Source organism: Meles meles, chromosome 8 (genome assembly GCF_922984935.1).
Source record: "Meles meles chromosome 8, mMelMel3.1 paternal haplotype, whole genome shotgun sequence".
NCBI lineage: Eukaryota > Metazoa > Chordata > Mammalia > Carnivora > Mustelidae > Meles > Meles meles.
This window is the reverse complement of record NC_060073.1, coordinates 53,661,158-53,680,385: the sequence shown is the minus strand read 5'-3', so window position 1 is coordinate 53,680,385 and position 19,228 is coordinate 53,661,158. Positions and strand designations below refer to the sequence as shown.

General features: G+C 44.9%; 1 protein-coding gene across 1 annotated transcript; it reads right to left on the bottom strand.

Moving 5' to 3' along the window:
• Positions 1 to 391: 391 nt before the first annotated feature.
• On the bottom strand, positions 392 to 17,962 carry OVCH2 (ovochymase 2). Its single transcript, XM_046016333.1, has 16 exons — positions 17,875 to 17,962; positions 15,737 to 15,846; positions 13,789 to 13,880; positions 11,804 to 11,976; positions 11,122 to 11,217; positions 10,736 to 10,887; positions 9,894 to 10,083; positions 8,741 to 8,764; positions 6,600 to 6,690; positions 6,355 to 6,479; positions 5,532 to 5,672; positions 5,089 to 5,219; positions 2,720 to 2,813; positions 2,110 to 2,241; positions 803 to 883; positions 392 to 598 (listed from the first exon to the last, which is right to left on the bottom strand). Exons 1-16 carry the CDS (start codon positions 17,960 to 17,962, stop codon positions 426 to 428), a joined length of 1,893 nt encoding a protein of 630 aa, XP_045872289.1. The 3' UTR covers positions 392 to 425.
• Between the last annotated feature and the right edge of the window lie 1,266 nt (positions 17,963 to 19,228).

Sequence of the window (19,228 nt, the reverse complement as noted above, 5' to 3'; positions counted from 1 at the left end):
CAGGTCGTGATCCCAGCGTCTTGGGATCGCGTCCCTCATCAGTCTCCCTGCTCAGCAGGAAGCCTGCTTCTCCTCCTCCCATTACCCCTGCTTGTGTTTCCTCTCTCGCTGTGTCTCTCTGTCAAATAAATAAATAAAATCTTAAAAAAAAAAGAGAGAGAGAGAGAGAGCTGACGCTTCATTGGAAGAAGAGAAAGCAAGTCTGCCCCGGGGGATAGTACCTTCAGCCCATGCCTGTAGAGTTCCAGTGTCCTATGACCTTTGCTTTCTGACTTGGTCACCCCCCATTCAGCCATATTAGTCAGTTTCTGGTGCATTGGCTTGCTAGCCCTGCTGTAACAAAGTATCACACACCAGATGGTTTAGAAGAACAGACATTTATTGGGTCATGTTCTGAAGGCTGTTGGTCTGAGATCAAAGTGTTGTCAGGATTGGTTCCTTCTGAGGCTGGTGATGGTGTCTCTCCCCCAGCTTCCGGTGGTTTGCTGGTGACCACCGGTGTTCCTTGTCTTGTAGACGATGTGTCGCCCAGTCTCCACCTTCCTATTCATTTGACGTTGTCTCTCTGTGTGTGTCTCTCTCCACATCCAAGTTTCCCCTTTTATAAGGACACCAGTCGTATTGGGTTAAGGCCCACACTAAGGACTCCATTTTAACTTGATTACCTCAGTAAAGACTTTTGCTCCAAATAAAGTCACGTACTGGGGTAGGATTCCAACATATCTTTTTGGGATTCTCTGGTTGAACCCTGGCTGATAGGCTCTGTGGGTATTTCTCAGTCACATTCCCCAAAACAGCTTACCAGAAGCACTGCGGTCTTCAGGTAGTACATTCCATGTCTCCAAAAACATCGACTCGTCCTCTGAGCTGGAGATGTTTAAATCTGAGTGTAAGAACACACAGTTGCTCAGATCATGCACACAGGGCCAGTGTTTGGGACTTACCAGAAAATTATCATTGATAGGGTTCTAGGGCATCTCAGTCAGCTGGACTATGGATATTTTCACTGAAAAGTGGAGTGTTTTAACTATAACCCAGGTTTGCCAGAAGCAGCTGCTTGTCTAACAAAAATGAACAACTCGAGGGACAGACACCTGGCTTCGTAGGATTTGGGCAGAATGCTCATGGATGTGAGGACAGGGAAGGGAGTTGTGTCACCCGTGTGCCTAGGGACTGGGGGTTGGTGAAGACATTTCATATTTCCAGGCCTCTGTCATGTGTCACTTGTTCGTGGCCATGAACACCTGATCTGATTAATCCTCCCTGTATTCTAACAAGGCATGTATTCTTCTCCCAGGGTAAGGCGAAGAAAATGAGTCTTAGATGACTCTCAGATCACACATCTAATGACGGGCCATGATTCAGACATAGTGTTGGTCCTCGTTCTTCGTGGATTCCACATTTGCAAATTCACCCACTGCATAACGTTTACTAACTCACCCACTGCACAACATTCTAACTCAGAAGGACTGGTGTTTTCATGATCATTCAATGACGTCTGCCGAGCAGTGAAAAATTTGAGTCTCCTGAAGCACATGTCCCCAGGTGAGGTCAAACGAAGCCATGCTCTGCCTTCTTGGTTTGGCTCTTATTCTATAAGCAAGTGTCCTTTCCATGGTCTTTTGAGTGCCATGTGGGTTTTTTTGTTTGTTTGTTTGTTTTTGCATTTCTGTGCTTTTTGTTGGTGATTTTGTGGTTTGAAATGGCCCTAAATGTAACACAGGGCAGAGATGCCATCTGGTGTTCGTGAGTGCAAGGAGGCCATGGTGTTCTTTGTGGAGAAAATATGCGGGATAGACCAGCTTTGTTCGGGCCGAGCCATAGGGGTTCTGGCTGTGAGTTCAATGTGACTCAATCAAGGAGACATATTGAAGAAGGTGACTTCAAACAGAAACACCCACAAAACCAGAGGCTCCCAGGAACTTAACCTCATACTTCCCCTCGGAGCTGTGGTTCAGTAGTACTAATTTGGGGTTCCTGGTGACTTTATAGAGCCGAGCTCCTGCAAATACCGAGAACCTGCTATATCTACTCCTGGCCGCATAGGCTGCCCTTTCCTACCACATGAGGATGGGAACTGGAACCCAAGCACTTGATGTTTCTTCTTACCTGTTTCAGGGACGAAAGACACCATAGCCTGAAAGCCTCTGAAGGTCACATTTTCATCTGACTGGAAGCTGATGAGCATTACCCCAGAGGAGCTCAGCATGGGGTCAGGGACAACAAAGCCGCACAACCGAGCTGGAAAAGCCCAGACCAGGCAAGGTGCGGTCAAGGGCCCAGCGGACAGACATGGCATAGGAGAGAAAAAAGGTTGTCCTTTAGGTAATTGTTGAGAAATAACGTTTTTGGTGGGTGTCCCAATTCATTTTCAAAATAGAAGGGCAGTTTTCTTCTTTTTAATAGGTATTCAAGTCCAGCAATGTCTCAGTTCTGTTTGTCTCCCACACACTCCCTCTGGGAGTGCCACGGAGGGAACCACGGAGTGGCTGGTTTGAGCCACTGGGCTTATTTCAGTGGCACTTGCCCCTCCTGACCCCTAGATGGCTCTCTGGTCCTCCCTCCCGTTCTTCTGGCCCCTGACCTGGGAGAAAGGGGAGGGGGCACAGGGCAATGAAGGAAGCTGAAGCCACATCCTTTTTATTCCCAAAAAGGATTTGTCCAAAGAAACTGGGTCCAAAATGCAAACCGGGGGAGCCTTGGCTCCAGGGGCACACACCTATTTCTTCCTGCCCTTCCACATCCCTGTGCACGGTCACGTAGTCAGAAGTGCAGTCCCCGCTTTCCTCTACTTCCAGACTCTGAAAGGAAAGCTGACAAGACTCTGTGTTACATCCAGAGCAAATTATATGAGCGAATGACCTGATTTTGAGTAAGCAGAGAAATTTGGATTGCTCAACTTGCTTTGGGGCAGGAATGGGGTGTTCATGAATAGGTTAAATTACTTAGGAAAATAGGCTATACTACAGACTGCTCCACTTCAGGCACATCTCAGCTACCAAATACAGGCCAGGCCGACACAAGGGTGGGGGAAAAGGACATCTGGATGGCTCAGTTGGTTGAGCAGCTGCCTTTGGCTCAGGTCATAATCCAGGAGTCCTGGGATTAAGTCCCACATCAGGATCCCTGCTCAGTAAGGAATCTGCTTCTCCCTCTGATCCTACCCCCTCTTGTATACTCTATCTAAAAAAAAAAAAAAAATATATATATATATATATAGGGTGGGGAAAAGCGTAAATATTTGAGCTTTCTAGCACCCTCCTACAAGGAGCAAACAAACAATAAAGAATAATCTGAGCAATTTGCTAGCATCTGGGGCCTTCAATTGACTTTGAAGGGATGAGCAGTGGAGAGAGGGCTGATGAGGTAGGAATTTGGATTTTAAGCACACAGATGCTGGGGATTCAATGGAGCTTGAACACTTGGCAAGAGACACAGAGGGCTGTGTGGAGGGGACAACGTGGAGATAAACGGTCACTAGTGGTGAATGCGGGCAAAGGGGAAGGAAAGGGTCAGAAACAGGGTTCATTCAAGCATTTTGAAACCCTTACTGCGATACTTTCTGGAAATAGGCCCTTTCTCTTGAGTCAAATGATATGTACATAGTTATTACTTGTAGTCCTAATTTACCAGTTCCTCTTGGAGGGGTCCTGCAGGATGATGCTGTCACTGCAGGGGTGACAGCATCACTTCACTGATCAGTACACACGGATCGAATGGGTGGTCTTGAATCCCTTCTAGCTCTGACACGTTCAGATTTTCAATGAAATTTTGTCTTCTTCCTCCTTCCAGAAATCCACTCATAGTTCAGCTTCTTTGCTCCATCACTCATCACAAGGCTTCCCTTAATTCTGCTATATATAGTCACTATTTCCTCCTGAAATTTTCTGTTTTGACTGTTTGGGTTCCAGAAGCTTTGAGAAAGAGGAGATCTACACGTTTCTCTCCTCTGTGTCTTCTCCTACTCATCAGTAAAACCTGCGAGATCTTGTTCCTGCTCCGAACATCAGACTGGCAGTTCCAGGTGCTTCCTTTCTGCCCTCTATTGCTCAACTGTCAACCCAAGTATTTTACCCTTTTGCTGGGGGATGAGCTGCTGCTCAGTAAATGTTCAAATGCTGAGTCCTCCTCCTTAAACTCACTTTCTGTGGGAAATCCAAACTGTGGGCCACACCTCTGCATGTTTGCTTGTCTTGTGTTATAAATGAAAGCCTCTATTCTCTGGACTGTCCCAACTCCACACCTGCTCCTGAGCATCCGGCTTCTGTTTGCCTTTTAAATATAAGAGAAACTGGATGTCTTGTACATCCTTGCTCCTCCCCCTTTATTTTCTACCTTTTCTCTCCTTCATATCCTCTCATGCTTTCAATAATCATTTTAAGAGAAAGAATTCTCAATCAATGTCTATATCTAGCCTCATCCTGATTGCAATCTTACCTTCAACCACCAGGTGGCGTCTCTGCCGATGGCCCGTCCGGGCTTAATGAACAAACAAGTGGCCACAAACGCTACTAAACAAATGCGGAGTAAACTCTGCCTCCTGACATTGAAAACTCTCTGTTCTTGGAGCTCAGCCTCACCTTCTATAGCCCCTCTTCTACGGACCCTCTGACACCTGCCCGTCCCTCAACCTCGTCTACACTGGCTCCTCCCTGCTTGCTCTGTTCCCTATGCATGGAAAGCTTGATGTTTGAGGCTTTATTGGCATTGACTTTTGTTAGCCATTACTTACAAAGCGTTTTGTTAGCAGTTTACTGAATAAACAAGAAATGCTTGTTTCTAGAAGGGACTAGAAACTGATTAAACCTGTTACCGGGTACAGATGAAAGCCGCCCCCCAACGGAAAGTAAAGCACGCTGTTGCCATCTAGTGGTAAATGTGGGTAGTTACAGGGAGAATGGGCTGGTCTGTATTCACTGCCTATAATAGAGAGCCTTGTATGGCAGGGACCAGGGATATAGCAGTGAAAAAACCCGATTTAAAAACACACACGCAACCCACAAAAACATGCATAAACACAACAAACCTCTTCCCTCATGATTTGTATGGGCATACCAGAGCAAAGTCAAGGGTAACCAGAGTCAGTACCTTAATTAGGTAGCGTTTGGGGGCTTGAAAAACCCAGTTACAGCTGGCCATGTCACTATAGTTTTCAGGATAGTGGAGACTCTGTATGAGGCCTTCTTCAAAAAGGACAGTAAAGGAACTGCAGCCTGAATCTGAAACACAAGGGGAAACGTCCCAACGACGGCATGACTCAAGCAAAGAGGAATTCTCTCCATGCTCCCTCCTGTCTCCCACAAAATGACACAGCCGCTGACCCTCTCAGGCGGAGCCGGCATGAAGGAAGATGTCTGTGTGCTGACTTCCAGGACTCATTCAGCCCTCCCAGCTGATGTGCGACAAGCACGAGTTAGCAGGACTGTGGAAGGAGCTCTTCCCGGCCTCGGGGTCCCTGCTCCTAGTTCCTACAGGGCCTCAGACCTCTCTAGATGGCCTGGATAGTGTGGGATAAAAGTAAGTGGTCTTACCAGGCAGGTAGTTTGGTTTCAGAGCTTTATAGGTGAGATTAAACCCAGCTGCCTGATCTGTGGCATCAGAGATGAAATTCAGCCGTAGGGAGTTGGAGCCGACAAGAACGGATGAAGCGAGGCTCTTCCCACAGAACTTCCCTGCAACACAAGAAGCGAGAGTCTTGGTTCAGAGTCAAGGAAACACTACCCGTTAGGGGACTCAAGGAGACCTAGACTTGTCTGGTAGGACTGGATTGTCTAAGCCAGGGTTTCTCAACCTTGGTACCACTGACATCCTTGAACCAGAACATTCTTGGTGTTCAGATTGTGTTGTGCATTATGGGAGGTTTCACAGCTCCCCTGGTCTCTGCTTGCCAGATGCCAGTAATACTCCATCTAGTCATGATGACCAGAAACGCTCTGAGACATTGCCAAGTATCTCCTGGGGGGCAAAATCCTCTCCCATCAGGAACCACAGAAAACTCCTCCATCTCCGTTTCTTGCATTAGTGACATGTGCCCCATGCATGATTTCCCATTGGTGCTTTCCTTCTTAGCTGGACGATGCAGTCCGGGTCATTTGCATGCCTAGGAAAGCAACATTCTCCCTGTGATGTGTCTGTATTTTACCCCTGAGAGGCTCCAGGCCAGTTCCACAGAAAGCAGTTGCAGGCAACTAAATGGCTCAGCTTCAGTTCCTTTCCATTGTCCATCCCGAGTCTTAGACTTGGAGACGGGCAGCGCAGTGTTTAGAAATGCCTCGGGGCCAGGCGTACGACATGCCGGCCCCATGAAGCCCTCCCAGCACAAGCGTCCATTTGACAACGCGAAAATCTGCTCACCGATAAGTCTGTCGTCTGTGGAAGAGATGGAGAGGTAACTGTGGTGACAAGGCTCTGCATCCAAGTGAGAAACACTGAGCAGCACGTGCATTTTCTCTGGGGCCAGCAGGGTCCAGACACACCGTCTGCAGGCAGATGCGTGAAGAGTGTCATTTCTAGACACAAGGTGGCTGTCACGGTCCAATTAAAGGGCACAGTCAGACTGGAGGCGGCGGTTGGGGGAGGGAAGGCAGGGGGCTACTTACTGCTGACTCTCATAATACAGGAAGGGGCTTTCCGGGAAGTGCAGCTCGCCCTCAGACTCACGGAGCACAGGACCCTGCTCGCTGCATGGGGCTGGGAGAGAGAGCCGTGAGAAGCAGGGTGACAGTGGGGGCTAGCCTTCCAGAACCCGTGCAGACACTGGCCCTGCCTGGTTCTTCCATACAGATGCTTCCTCTTTTGTGAAACCTTTCCCTGCTGTGGCTTCTGCCATGCCTTATTCCTTCTGGTCTTTTCAGATCTTGCTTAACCTTCAGATGCGATGATTTCTTCTCCTTCACTATTCTTTCTCTGGCATCATAACTCGATTCTATACATACACGTATTTCATTTCCCAGGTTCTTTCCTTTGCTTTCATCTCTCTCTACACCAGCCCTCTGATGGGTCTCATTCCTACCCTGAGTTTCAACCATTATTCTACTCTCCTGAGCTTCAGACGTGGTTTTTCAACCATCTCCTAGATATCCCCTTAACTTGCTACAAGTGGTCTGCAAAACTGCTTCCTCTTCTGATTAGATTACTTAAAAAAAAAGAGAGAGAGAGATTTTTTTTATTATTTTAGAAGAGTGTGTGTGAGCAGGGGGAGGGGCAGAGGGAGAGAGGGAGAAACTCAAGTGGATTCCAACTCTGAGATCACCTCCTGATCTGAAATCAAGAGTTGATGCTCAACCAGCTGCACCGCCCAAGCGCCTCCTGATTAGATTACCTCTTTTTTTTTTTAAGATTTTATTTATTTATTTGACAGACAGAGATCACAAGTAGGCAGAGAGTCAGGGAGAGAGAGAGGAGGAAGCAGGTTTCCTGCTGAGCAGAGAACCCGATGTAGAGCTTGATCCCAGGACCCTGGGATCATGACCTGAGCCGAAGGCAGAGGCTTTAACCCACTGAGCCACCCAGGTGCCCCTGAATAGATTACTTTCACACGCCCTTTGCTTTATCCCTCATGCTCGAAACTTTGGTACCATCCTTGGTTCCTCCCTGTCCCTTATCACCCTTCAATGAAGTGACTACCAGGTTCCACTTCCTCTTGTTTCTATTCCCATCCTTTGATCCTCTGGCCCTTTCCCCAGGTTTCTGGCACCCATGTGTGACCTCAGAAGGCCCTGCCATCCTCCCCCTACCCGCTGTTCTCATACCACCAGAATACTGCCCTGATCCAGTTCTCTCATTCATCAGCTTCCTATCGCTGAGTAAATTGCCGTCAAACTTTTTTGACAGGCATCCGGAGTTTCCACCACTTGGTCTCAATTTATTTTCGAGTCTCCCTCATCGAACCCCATCACACACACCCACTTCAGCTGCTCTGACTGAGGCACTGGTGTCTTTCCCCCCCTGCATTTGCAGATCTTCATCCTTTAGTATCGTCTTTCCACAAAGATGATTCCTTGAGCTGCAATGTTTGTCTTTATGTGTATCCTGTTTCCACCTAACAATATTCTACTTGTTCTTTGTGGGGTGTTTTGTTTTGTTTTGTTTGCATGTGTATGATTTAGCGTAAAAGGTATCTGTGCTCCAAAGCCACCTCTGGCTTTTATCCCCAGCCACTTACTCCTCTAGTTCTCAGGGTACTTCCCCCCTCTGTGGTTCTTTGTAGGTGGTTCCACAGACTTACAGAACCACTGAAGATTTGAGCTAAAGCTGCCTTAGAGACACTCTGGTCCAGAGTCTTCTCTTGATGGATGAGGAAACTGAGGTCCAGAGGTAGGAAGAAGCTTTCCCAAAGTTACAGAGCAGATTCATTGCAGACTTGCCACGTAACCCTGGGAGAGACTCCCCTGTATCCATGCGGACACTTTCCGGGTAACGCGTGTGGCTCACTGGGCACATCTGCACCACCTCACTTCCCTGCCCCAGAGTCCCTGACGCAAAGCTAGGACTTGGCAAACGTTTGCCGAGTTGAAATGCAGCTCTCAAGAAGTGAAATGGAAGGGAACCAAGGCTCCTTCTGGGCGAAGGACTGCCCCGACTGGCAGGGAATGGCTGTGGGTGCCCTGTGTGGGTAGCTTTATACCCAGTGAGCAGAGAGAGCTCTAGCAAAGACTTTTGGTTATAAAGGGAGCCTATATTCAGAAATACTAGATATTACCTCCTGCTCCTCGGGGAGCAGGTTGTGAGCAATACCCACCTCTGGAACTCTTTCTCCGCTTCCCTATGGAAGAAAAAGAGAGATGCTGGTCAGGGTCTGTGTGTGGTATCCTGCACAGCATTTCAAGAAGTGATCCAAAAAAAAAAAAAAAAAAAAATGCCTGGCTCCAAAGTACAGGCATTTTTAAGTCAATATGCAACTGAAAAAAATCTAGTCTGCGGAAAAAACAGAAGGGGTGAATTGAGAAAGCAGGACAGTGGTCTTGGTGTTTTAATGAAATTTTGATCTGTTTATTAAGTGGGCTGATTAAAAAACAGGCCATGATTAGCTTGGAGGTTATACAGAGTAAGAGGTTCTCTGGTCTGCTTCTCTCCTTGTTCATGAGAAGGGAGGCAGGAGATGGAAATAAGTGACCCACAACCACGAGAGAGTTGCTGGTGGACCTACAACTGGAGGGCTTGGAAGCCCACCACAGGACCATATCCTTGAATACAGACCCGAGTTCTTCCTGAATGAATTTGCATTAACCCCTTTGGGACAGAATAGAAGCCCTATTGATGCTGAAAGCTACCAGTTAGAAAACAATGAAGTTGGCTTTGGAGGCAGAAAGGAAGTTTGGTTAACTCCCTGGTCAGTCTAGTAGAAGGGTGTAGACAGACCCTGACCTTTTCAGACCCATGGAACGCAGATCTGTACCAGGCCTTCTCAGTCATGGCATTACTCACATTTTGAGTTGGATCGTTCTCTGTCATGAATGCCATCCTGTGCGTTGTGGACGCTTAGCAACAGCCCTAGCTCCTACCCACCAGATGCCAGTGGCACCCCTCCCCCCACGGTGACAACCCAAAATGTCTCCATTGTCCTCTGGGACGACAGAATTTCCACTGGTTCATAACTTGCTAAATCTTGCTAGCACGGTTGAGAAGTGATGGAAAACACATCACCAACGGATAGTTTCAACTAAAGGCAAATTTGACTAAGTCTGGGATGGAGGGATTCGTGTTTCTTTGAATAAGTGTCTGCTACACTGTGCACCATATTCTACCCGTTTTAAATCTTGCAAACGTCATGGTTCTTACATGCCACACTAAACGCAGAAGCAGGGCCTGTCTGCTCAGTGGTCCTGACTTGCCTGGTCTGCTGACCTTCTCACCGGCCCTGGCTTTCCGACCTCCTGTACTGGTGTTATTACCTGTTCGTATGTGTTTATGGATCCAGGGAAGCACTTTTCTAAGATCTGTGAAGATCCCAGGGGATCCTTGGTCATCTTTCCGCATGTTGTTTCTCCAGCCACGGCCACAGCCCAAACCCCAGGAAGTCACACCGGCCAGAGTCCAAGTCCCCTCCTTGTTCCGGCACATGAGGGAACCTCCTGAATCTCCCTGGAAGGGGGAAAAGCCTCTCTTACCATCACTGTCTGGTCTGCACTCACTCTTTCCCCCACAAAGATGCTAGATGAGAATCGATGACACCTCTTCACTTCTAATGATTAGGACTCAGAGACCCAGGAGAATAGCCAAGCACAATTCACATTAAATCTTCAAATATCCCTGGAGCCCACCAGTTCCCCCTCTTTCTTCCCCATCCTCGGGGGATGTTTGTTTCATCAAACATCAGACTTTATTCCTACTCCTGTCTCATCCTACAGACTGAGAAAAGACTTGCCCAGTGGTAAAACTGATCTCAGGACTTGCTCAGCAAGAGGAATGGAAGGAAAGGAAAGTCCCCATTATCCACAAATTAGAAACCTCTAAAAGGGAAAAAGCCAGCCAGCCTTCAGGGGTAGAGAACCCTAAGCTCACTGTTGGCATTATCTCTTATTATCTGGTCTTTTGGAAAAAATAGAAGACCTCCTCTGAGTCCACATTCCCTGGTAAAAACAGGTTGTATAAACTGTTCCTTATTTTGACTTGACTTCCCTTGTCGCTCCTGACCCTTCTTTCTAGAGTCCAGTCTTACTTACAGCCTTCTTTTAGCCTGTCCCCTGACAAAGCTGAGGGAAGCCCTTCCTGGGACATTTCCACTCCTACCTACCTGACAGGCATCTCCCCCGCCATCTGGGAAACCTGTGCAGAGAAAGGTCCGCCCACTGACAGGTTTCTTTAGGGTTAACAGAGCTGCCATACACTCGTCCTGGGTCAAAATAGGCAGTTTGACTTCCTGTAAGACTTGCGAGAGAACGCCATCTAGAAAACACAGAGGTGAGAGGACCAGCAAGGCACCCTCGCCCTTCCTGAGTTGAAGACGCCCCATGCAGGTTTGTATCTTTTGAAAAGACCTGAAATTCTAAGGACAGTGGATACTCTCTTTTAAAATGTTTACACAATTGTTTTTTAGAAAGTAGATGAAAACTGTATTTTCTGATTACCCACCAGAAAGTTCTAACATCTGATTAAGAGAAGTGACATAGAAGTGTTTACCTTCAGCCGAGCGGCCCCAGCCTGCAGTTGTACAAATAAATCCAGCCTCAAATCGCTCCTTCGGCTCTGGAAGACACATAGGCCCCACAAACTGGCCTGAAGAGAAAGAGCAGGCAGGGCTTGTCACATCCACGAAGCACAGGGCATCTAAGCCACTTGCCAATTGACATCTAGGTGGTTCCCCAAAGATCTCGTGAGAGTTGTGTTATCTGGGCCTTACACCTCCAGGGGTCACTTATCAGACAAAGACAGGCTCTCTCCTGACTCCACATAATCCTATATCTGAGGCCACAAACAAAAAGGATTTCACAGGGGTGCCTGGGTGGCTCAGTGGGTTAAGCCTCTGCCTTTGTCTCAGGTCATGATCTCAGGGTCCTGGGATCAAGCCCCGGGTCGGGCTCTCTGTCCAGCTGGGAGCCTGGTTCCCCCTCTCTTTCTGCTTGCCTCTCTGCCTACTTGTGATCTCTGTCTGCCAAATAAATAAATAAAATCTTTTAAAAATTAAAAAAAAAAAAAAGGATTTCACATAGGGGCCACTCCACCCCAAATCCCTGTCTTGAGGTGCATGACCCAGAACTATTGGATATAACGTTACAGAACATACGTTGTAGGGAATATGCTATGGAGCAGAAGTTATAGGGAACACGGGATAGATGATACACAGTGAGCCTCAAATGTTTACCGAAATGGAAGGCACCGTCCATCTTCAAAAGAGCAATATCATAGTCCATTGGCTTCTTGATGGAGAAATAGGGGTGTATGATGATGGTTTCGATGGTGAGGGTTTGCTCCCCTGGCTCTATATGGCTCAAGTCATATTCTCCAGCAGTGACATTCAAAGTTGTTGCACTATTTCTATGAATAGGAAGCAGTAAAATGAATAAATATCATTTAGCCTCTGAGAACTCTTGTAATGGTTGACAATCTGGCTTCTTTAAAATGACATGGATGGATAATGTGGATGTGAGGATGCTGAATAGAGAAAGTGAGAATGATTCCATCACTACTAATAAAAATGTGAAGGTTCCCAATTTAAGTGGGGGAGGGCTAATCAAGATTGGCCTCAAATGGAACCAAAAATATGATAAATCAATTACTTTGCAGTGTTATCCATAAAACGGCTAAAAATGCACATGTATTGTAACTCAGGGGTTACTCAGCTATAATGGATTTTATTCAGCTACCCTAGGTGGTTGGCCAGGTCTCAGTATCAGTGAGTCTCTGAGAAAGATTTGTGATCCCTCCTAAGTAGGCTACTTTAGTGTCAGAGACCTGATACTTAGTGTATATTATGAAAAACATAATGGCCTCATAACTCTGAGATGTCAGAGATCGTGCACGCTCAAGGCTTGGGACTGATTAAAACAAGGAGAGGTAGGGATCTTCTCCTTACCTCCTATAACTTTGTAATTTAGAGATGTGGTGTGAGATGGGAAAGACCATTCTATTTCCCTTCATCCTGTAGCAAAGTTATCTGAAAGGAACTTGGTAGGATGCATTGAGGTGAATTAAGAACTTCAGGTTTACTCTCTTTGGGGACCCTTCATTCCCCAAAGTGATGATTTTATACAGAACTGGAAAGGGCATCATTTTCTGTTGGTATATTTCCCTGGCTCTTGGCTACATTGGATACTTAACCTAATACACAGCATCTCCTTAGCCTGATCCCTTGGCACACTGCAGTGAAATTATCAGCTGACTCTTCTATGGACTGTTAACTCTCTGCAGGGGGCAGGAATGGCTTCTTATCTTTGTATCTTTGTTACCCACCAAAGTGTCTAGCACCAAGTAAATACCCAGGGAATGTTTGCAGACTTGAGATGAAAGAGGGCAAATATGGGACATGATCTTGATTGCAGCCTAGTGACTACCAAGAACACTAACAGTAGAATGTTTAGAGTACACAGGAAATTGGATAAAGGATGGAAGTTGTTAGACTGAAGCTCAGCGAGGCAGGACCAGTAGGAAAGCAGACATGGGAGCCTAGTTCTCATTTTACTGGCCTCCCTGTGTTTTCTTTCCTTTTTTTAAAAAAAAATATTTTATTTATTTATTTGACAGAGAGAGAGATCACAAGCAGGTAGAGAGACAGAGAGAGGGGGAAGCAGGCTCCCCGCTGAGCAGAGAGCCCGATGTGGGGCTTGATCCCAGGACCCTGGGATCATGACCCAAGCCGAAGGCAGAGGCTTTAACCCACTGAGCCACCCAAGCGCCCCTTCCTGTGTTTTCTTTTATCATTTTTTTTCTCCAAATTTTTATTTAAATTCTAGTTAGCTAACATAGAGTATAATATTGGTTTCAGGAGTTCTTTTATCAATTTTTTAAATATGTGTAATGAAACAGATTTTTTTTCACTGAAATTTAAGAGAAAATTTTCACAAGTGTATCTTTGTCACACTTGTTTTCACTTAGATATTATTCTTTAATTACTTCCAGTCATATTTAAGTAAACAAAGTATTCTACTCCTGCAAACAAAGTATGTTTTCTACTGAGTTGAGAATCCTTTGGTCATGTCACTGAGCCCCGTTTGTGTTATGCATTTCTGTTATGTTCCTGTGCTAAAGTATACATCACACACACATCCTGTTTTAATAGAGTTATTGCTGTTGACTGGAAAGGAGAAGGAGGGTAGTATGGTGTTCATCCACGAGCTAGGACTTCCTTACCTGTTTGCAACGCAGTGAGCAGCCGTGATCACCCACTGTGCAGAGATGATGGTCCCACCACAGATGTGCTTCTGCCTTCGTTTCAGGGACACCTGAATTGCAAAGAGCCTAAGTGGGAGCAAGTAAATGCCTTGGGACGACCCCCCCAAACCTGGAGACTGAACATATTCTGGAAAATAGACCCAGATGTCTTACAAATATTAGAAATTGTGGACTGTGAAGGAGTAAAACCCATCCCATGACACTCAGAAGGAAGAGCAGTGTTGGAACCAGAACATTCCCAACCTCGGTCTGTAGGAGAGGTGGTTAATTTGAGATGGTTGGCTATAGGGTTTAATAGAGTTGATAGTAAAAACTGTTGGTATTTATTTATTTTCATAAAACTATTGACCCAGACTGTTATACTAGCAATATAAACAATGTCTGTGAATGAATAGAAAGAAAGGGAAGTATAAGATATAGCAGAGTCCAGAAAAACAGGTTTGGGAGAAAAATAGCAGAAGTCTGAGGAAATCTTTCCACACATGCTCCAATTCCTCGAAGCCTCTTAGGGAAATAGTCAGTACCTATAATTTTCTCAGGCTCTTAACTATTTAACCCCTATCACTGCTTCAAGCCTATTTTTAATCTGCTTCTACCAATTACTTTCTTTTTTACTTTTTTTTTTTAAGATTTTATTTATTTATTTGACAGAGAGAGAGAGAGAGAGAGAGAGAAAGAACAGCAGGGGGCGTGTCAGGCAGAGGGAGAGGGGGAAGCAGACGCTCCACTGAGCAGGGAGCCCACATGAGCCTCAATCCCAGGGCCCCGGGATCACAGCCTGAGCCAAAGGCAGCCGCCCAACCAACCTAGCTACCCAGGTGCCCCTACCAATTACTTTCTATCTCTGGTTTATCCTGTTCATTATATTTGACTCTAAAATGCTTTCAAGGCACAAGTAAATGCTTTCGATTCCATTGTCAGAATTAGAAAAGAAGACATTTATTAGAATTGTCACTTTTTGACCAAAAATTATTCAATGAACAACTGAAAAAATTTTAATAAAGAGAAAAAGTAAGTAAAAGTGAGTAAAATTACTGACTCCGACTTGAATATGAACGTCTAAATTGATTAGTCAACCAGTTGACCAAATAAGCAACTGATCAATTAACTCTTCAACCAAGTTATTAATTCATCAGTCAATCAAATGGCAATGACTCAACCACTGAGTCAAACTACTGAACATAAATTCAGTCAACCAACCATTACTAAATATCCACCGACGAAAAATTAATGTGACTGACTTAAAGTAAAAGTAAGGAGCTATTACTCACAAAATTAAGAGTCAAGAAAACAACATGGCTCTCAGGAGAAAGAAAGTTGGGAGAATTTCGAAGACAGTAAATGGGACCACCAGAGGCTAGGGACAGATGCACAAAGGCATTCTGATGACATGTGAAGACCAGGAGGTTAGATTGAGAGAAAATTCTTAGGATATCAGCTTCTAAGGAGGCAGTATTCTTCACAATTGCCTAAGAGGTCCTATGGTACAGGTATAAATCTCCAAATAGAAAGTAGATGTATGGATATGACACCTTTGACTTTCCTGGTCATCTTTAACTATAACGAGGTTATTATATTTGTTGAATCAGAGAATTGGGTTTTTTTAACTGTAAATTTAAGAGTTTTTTAGTTTATTGAAGTGGGATTTTTGTCTTAGGGGCTGAAAGTTTGGGGTGGCATTTCCAGTTTGGGTGGCAAGTCAATAGTGCATGTATTTATCCCGAGTATACGTTTTCTGGAACTCAACAGATGGACATCGTGAGGGACTTGGATCCTGGCACACTCATGAGATCTCTGCTGATGAGTTAGGCAGAAAGGAGTATACTAATGAGTAACGTGTTTCTGGGACATCCATTCCCAAGAAAGCTCATAGTCTACCCACCAGAGAATGTTCCTTAAGACTCACCTGCCAGGGATAGGAACCCTTTTCTACTTGGCTTCCCCCAACAATGCGACTGAAAATGCTAAGGTAATTCCAAGGCTGTGCCTTCACCAAACTCCGCCCACAAGTGGGAGCTGGGAATGAGAGAAGACAAAAATTTAGTGATTAGGTAGCTCCTAGAACTGAGGGATACAGGAAACTTTACTGAGCAAAAAAAAAACCCTGCTGGATGTGGCGCATGTGGAAAGATTACAACACGGCTTTGTGTTAACTATGGGATTTGCTGTGATTTGTAGAACGTGGGATTGTTAGGCTTTTGTGACTGAGAACAGGCGTATCACGAAGTCTTTCTACTTTTCCGATGTAAAGATTAAGAGCCTGAGAGGTAGATCTCCACTGGGTCAGCAGGAATGTAGCCCATCCAGCCCCTTAGGGGCTCCTCACCGTGCTTCTGTGGCATTTATCACGTGCCTTTGTGGTTATTTCTGTGTCTTTCAACCCAACTAGACGGTGGGCTTCTCAGAGATAGGAACTTAATCCCAGAAATATCTAAATTCAAAATACCGAGAACAGTCCATAATGCATAGAAGCGGCTCGGTTAATTGAAGCAGGTGATGCCACATTCCGCCTTGGACTGTGACTGTGTGTCCATCTTCTCTGCTCCACCCAGGGGACTGAGTCTGAGGCCGTGGTCCATGCTACCCCAGCACATGGTCAGATATTCATTCTCTGTGGAAGTAGAAAGTGGCAGGTTGCCCAAGAACAATGGAGTGGAAAGAAGACCGTGCCTCGATTCACACACCAGGCCTGTACTTGGCCAGGCAATGGGCCTCTCCTTTTTGTGGAGAGGACTCTTTCTGAAACAGTTGCCTTTGCTTATTTAACCTCAATGTGTTTTTTGACTCCTCAACTAGCAGACGAGCTGGATTAAAGATGTTTAGGACTGCCTGGTCATTCGAGGATGGCACCCCTTCTGTCCCTTCTGCAGATCATTCTTTTTGACCTGTCTTCAAGGAGGGCCTAGAAACCCCTGCCTCATGATCACCCACTTCTTGACCTAGATGGACCTTCTCATCCTTATCCCTCAGCTTGGGCATCACCTCAACTGAGAAGTCTTCCTTGATTTCCTCAGACTGTGTTAAGTGTCTCTCCTGTACTGTGTAGTGCTCCTTCCTCCCCCGCTTTTATAGCTTGTGCCGTGCAGCGTTGTGATAATGAGTAGTTTGTCTGCCTCTATACTACACAAGGGGAAAAAAAACCTTATGTTTTATTCATCTCTGTATTTCCAAGGTTTTGGATAATTCCTAGCATATAGTAGACACTTAGAGAAGTTGGACGGATGAACAATTTTTTTTTTTTTTGAGAACATATCCTGGAGAGCATAGCTATTTAGATTCATATGTTAAAATACACAAAGCTCTTACAAATAACTTCTCATTTAATCCTCCTTCTCTGCCTCTGAATCAAGCACTGTTGCCCCTGCACTACAGATGAGAAAATGAAGAATTGAAGAAATGCACAGCTAATGGACGGCAAAGGATGGATATGACACTGAGCCTTTTGATTCTGAACCCAATGCAGGCATGACATTGAGTCAAAAGCTTATTTTCTAACAGTTTCAGTTGAAGGAATCATAAATAAATTAGACACAAAACTCATAATTTCTCAAACTCATTGAAGCAAAAACAGAAAACAGGATGGTTCTTGGGGCTGACACAACTCCGACTACGGAGAAGCCTGCCAAGAACTGTGCTCATCTTATGTTACTTGAGGGGAAAAAAGACTGTTCATAATACACCACAGTAAACATACTGCATATTTCCCAGTAAGATCATTTTCCAAAAGATTACAAATGCTTTCAAATATATGTTGATTTCCAGAATTTGCTCAGGCAAAAGGATTGTGTAATGTGTCCTAATGAGTGAATAACCCCAGTTTTCTCCAGATCAATGCCATTTGTGGCAACTTGTTCACTCCATGAACGTTTTATGCAGTTTCATATGCCGATTGCAGGAGACAAGTCCAAAATAATTACATGAAAAACAGATCCCCAAAATATATCTGCTTCTGCTTTCCCAAAGGCACATTGAATAAAGATGCCCGTTGCCAACAAAGGTTATTCCTTCTGATGAAGATAGTTACAGAGTTCATTTGGAACTTACCTTTGGGGAGAGGGAGAATTGCAGGTTTACCTTGTTCCAAACAGAGCATTCCAAGTAGTAAAAACAACTTATTCTTATTCAGAGGCATTTTGAGACTCAGAGTTTTTCCTAGAACTTTTAGACTAAAGAAAAAAACCACATAGAAAACCTGTGAGACCAGTAAGAAGCCAATTTAAAAGAAAGTTATTTATTAACCAAGACTTGAGTCATTCAACCATGTCCATATGATGTTTCTGAATGTGGTTTCTTGCGAAAAGCTCTGCAAAATGTGGGGAGTCGACCACAGAAGCATAATCTTGATCGAGCAATATTACATGTCCCATTACACCCACATCAATATGTTGCTTCCCTCAAAGTATATTGGTTAGCCAAGTAGTTGGTGTCTAAAGTTTCATCTGCAAATATTACTTGCAGTTCTTAGTATGTAGGTTACCCACGTCTATAGGGGCATTTGCGAATCTACATTTTCTTATCATTTTTTTATATTTATAGAAGCCAAACACTAAATCCCCTTCACCTCTACACTTGGTAGACAACGTGACATAGGGAGGTGGCTCTGATTATGCGCGAGTCTTTCCCTTCTTTGGCTGAGTTCTTGGCATATGGTCAGTGTGGGAGAAATACTTGTGGACTCACCAATCCCATCTATGCCCACAGAGGAACACGAGATTTTTCTGCCAACTTTTCAAATTATCTGCCCAAAAGAGTAAATGTCAAACCAGAAGACTTTAACTTCCTTGTGACAACTTTTGCCCTTGTACAAAATAAATCGGTAAAAATACATCACGTGCAGGGGCACCTGGGTGGCGCAGTGAGTTAAGCATCTAACTCTCGGTTTCGACTCAGGTCATGATCTCCAGGTTGTGTGATTGAGCCCCACGGGCTCTAAACAGAGGGGGCAGTCTGCTTGGGACTCTCTTCCTCTGCTCCTCCTCCTGCTCGTGCTCTCTCTCTCAAATAAATAAATACATCTTTAAAAAATACATTGCATGCAAATAAAATAAATGCAGAACAAAAAAGGAAAGACATGCAAACCTTCAACTGCGGCATTTTCACAAATACTTTAATCCTGAAGCTGGAAAATTTTGGCCATTGGTTTGGGGACTCGTATGAACCATAAGAGGTAATCAATCAAAGTCCAAACAAAAATCAAAATCTCCATCTTTTTTTTGATAACAAGGGATCTTGCAGTTCCTATTATATTTGATCAATCACTTTCCAGAGCACTTTTACTAGGAATATGGCCTTCTTGACTTTAAGTCATTATATTTTGTCGGTTCATTGTGTACTACTCATGTAAAACTTGCAGGAAGACTTAGATTGGCCTGGAACGCACCAGGATTGATGAGCCCCA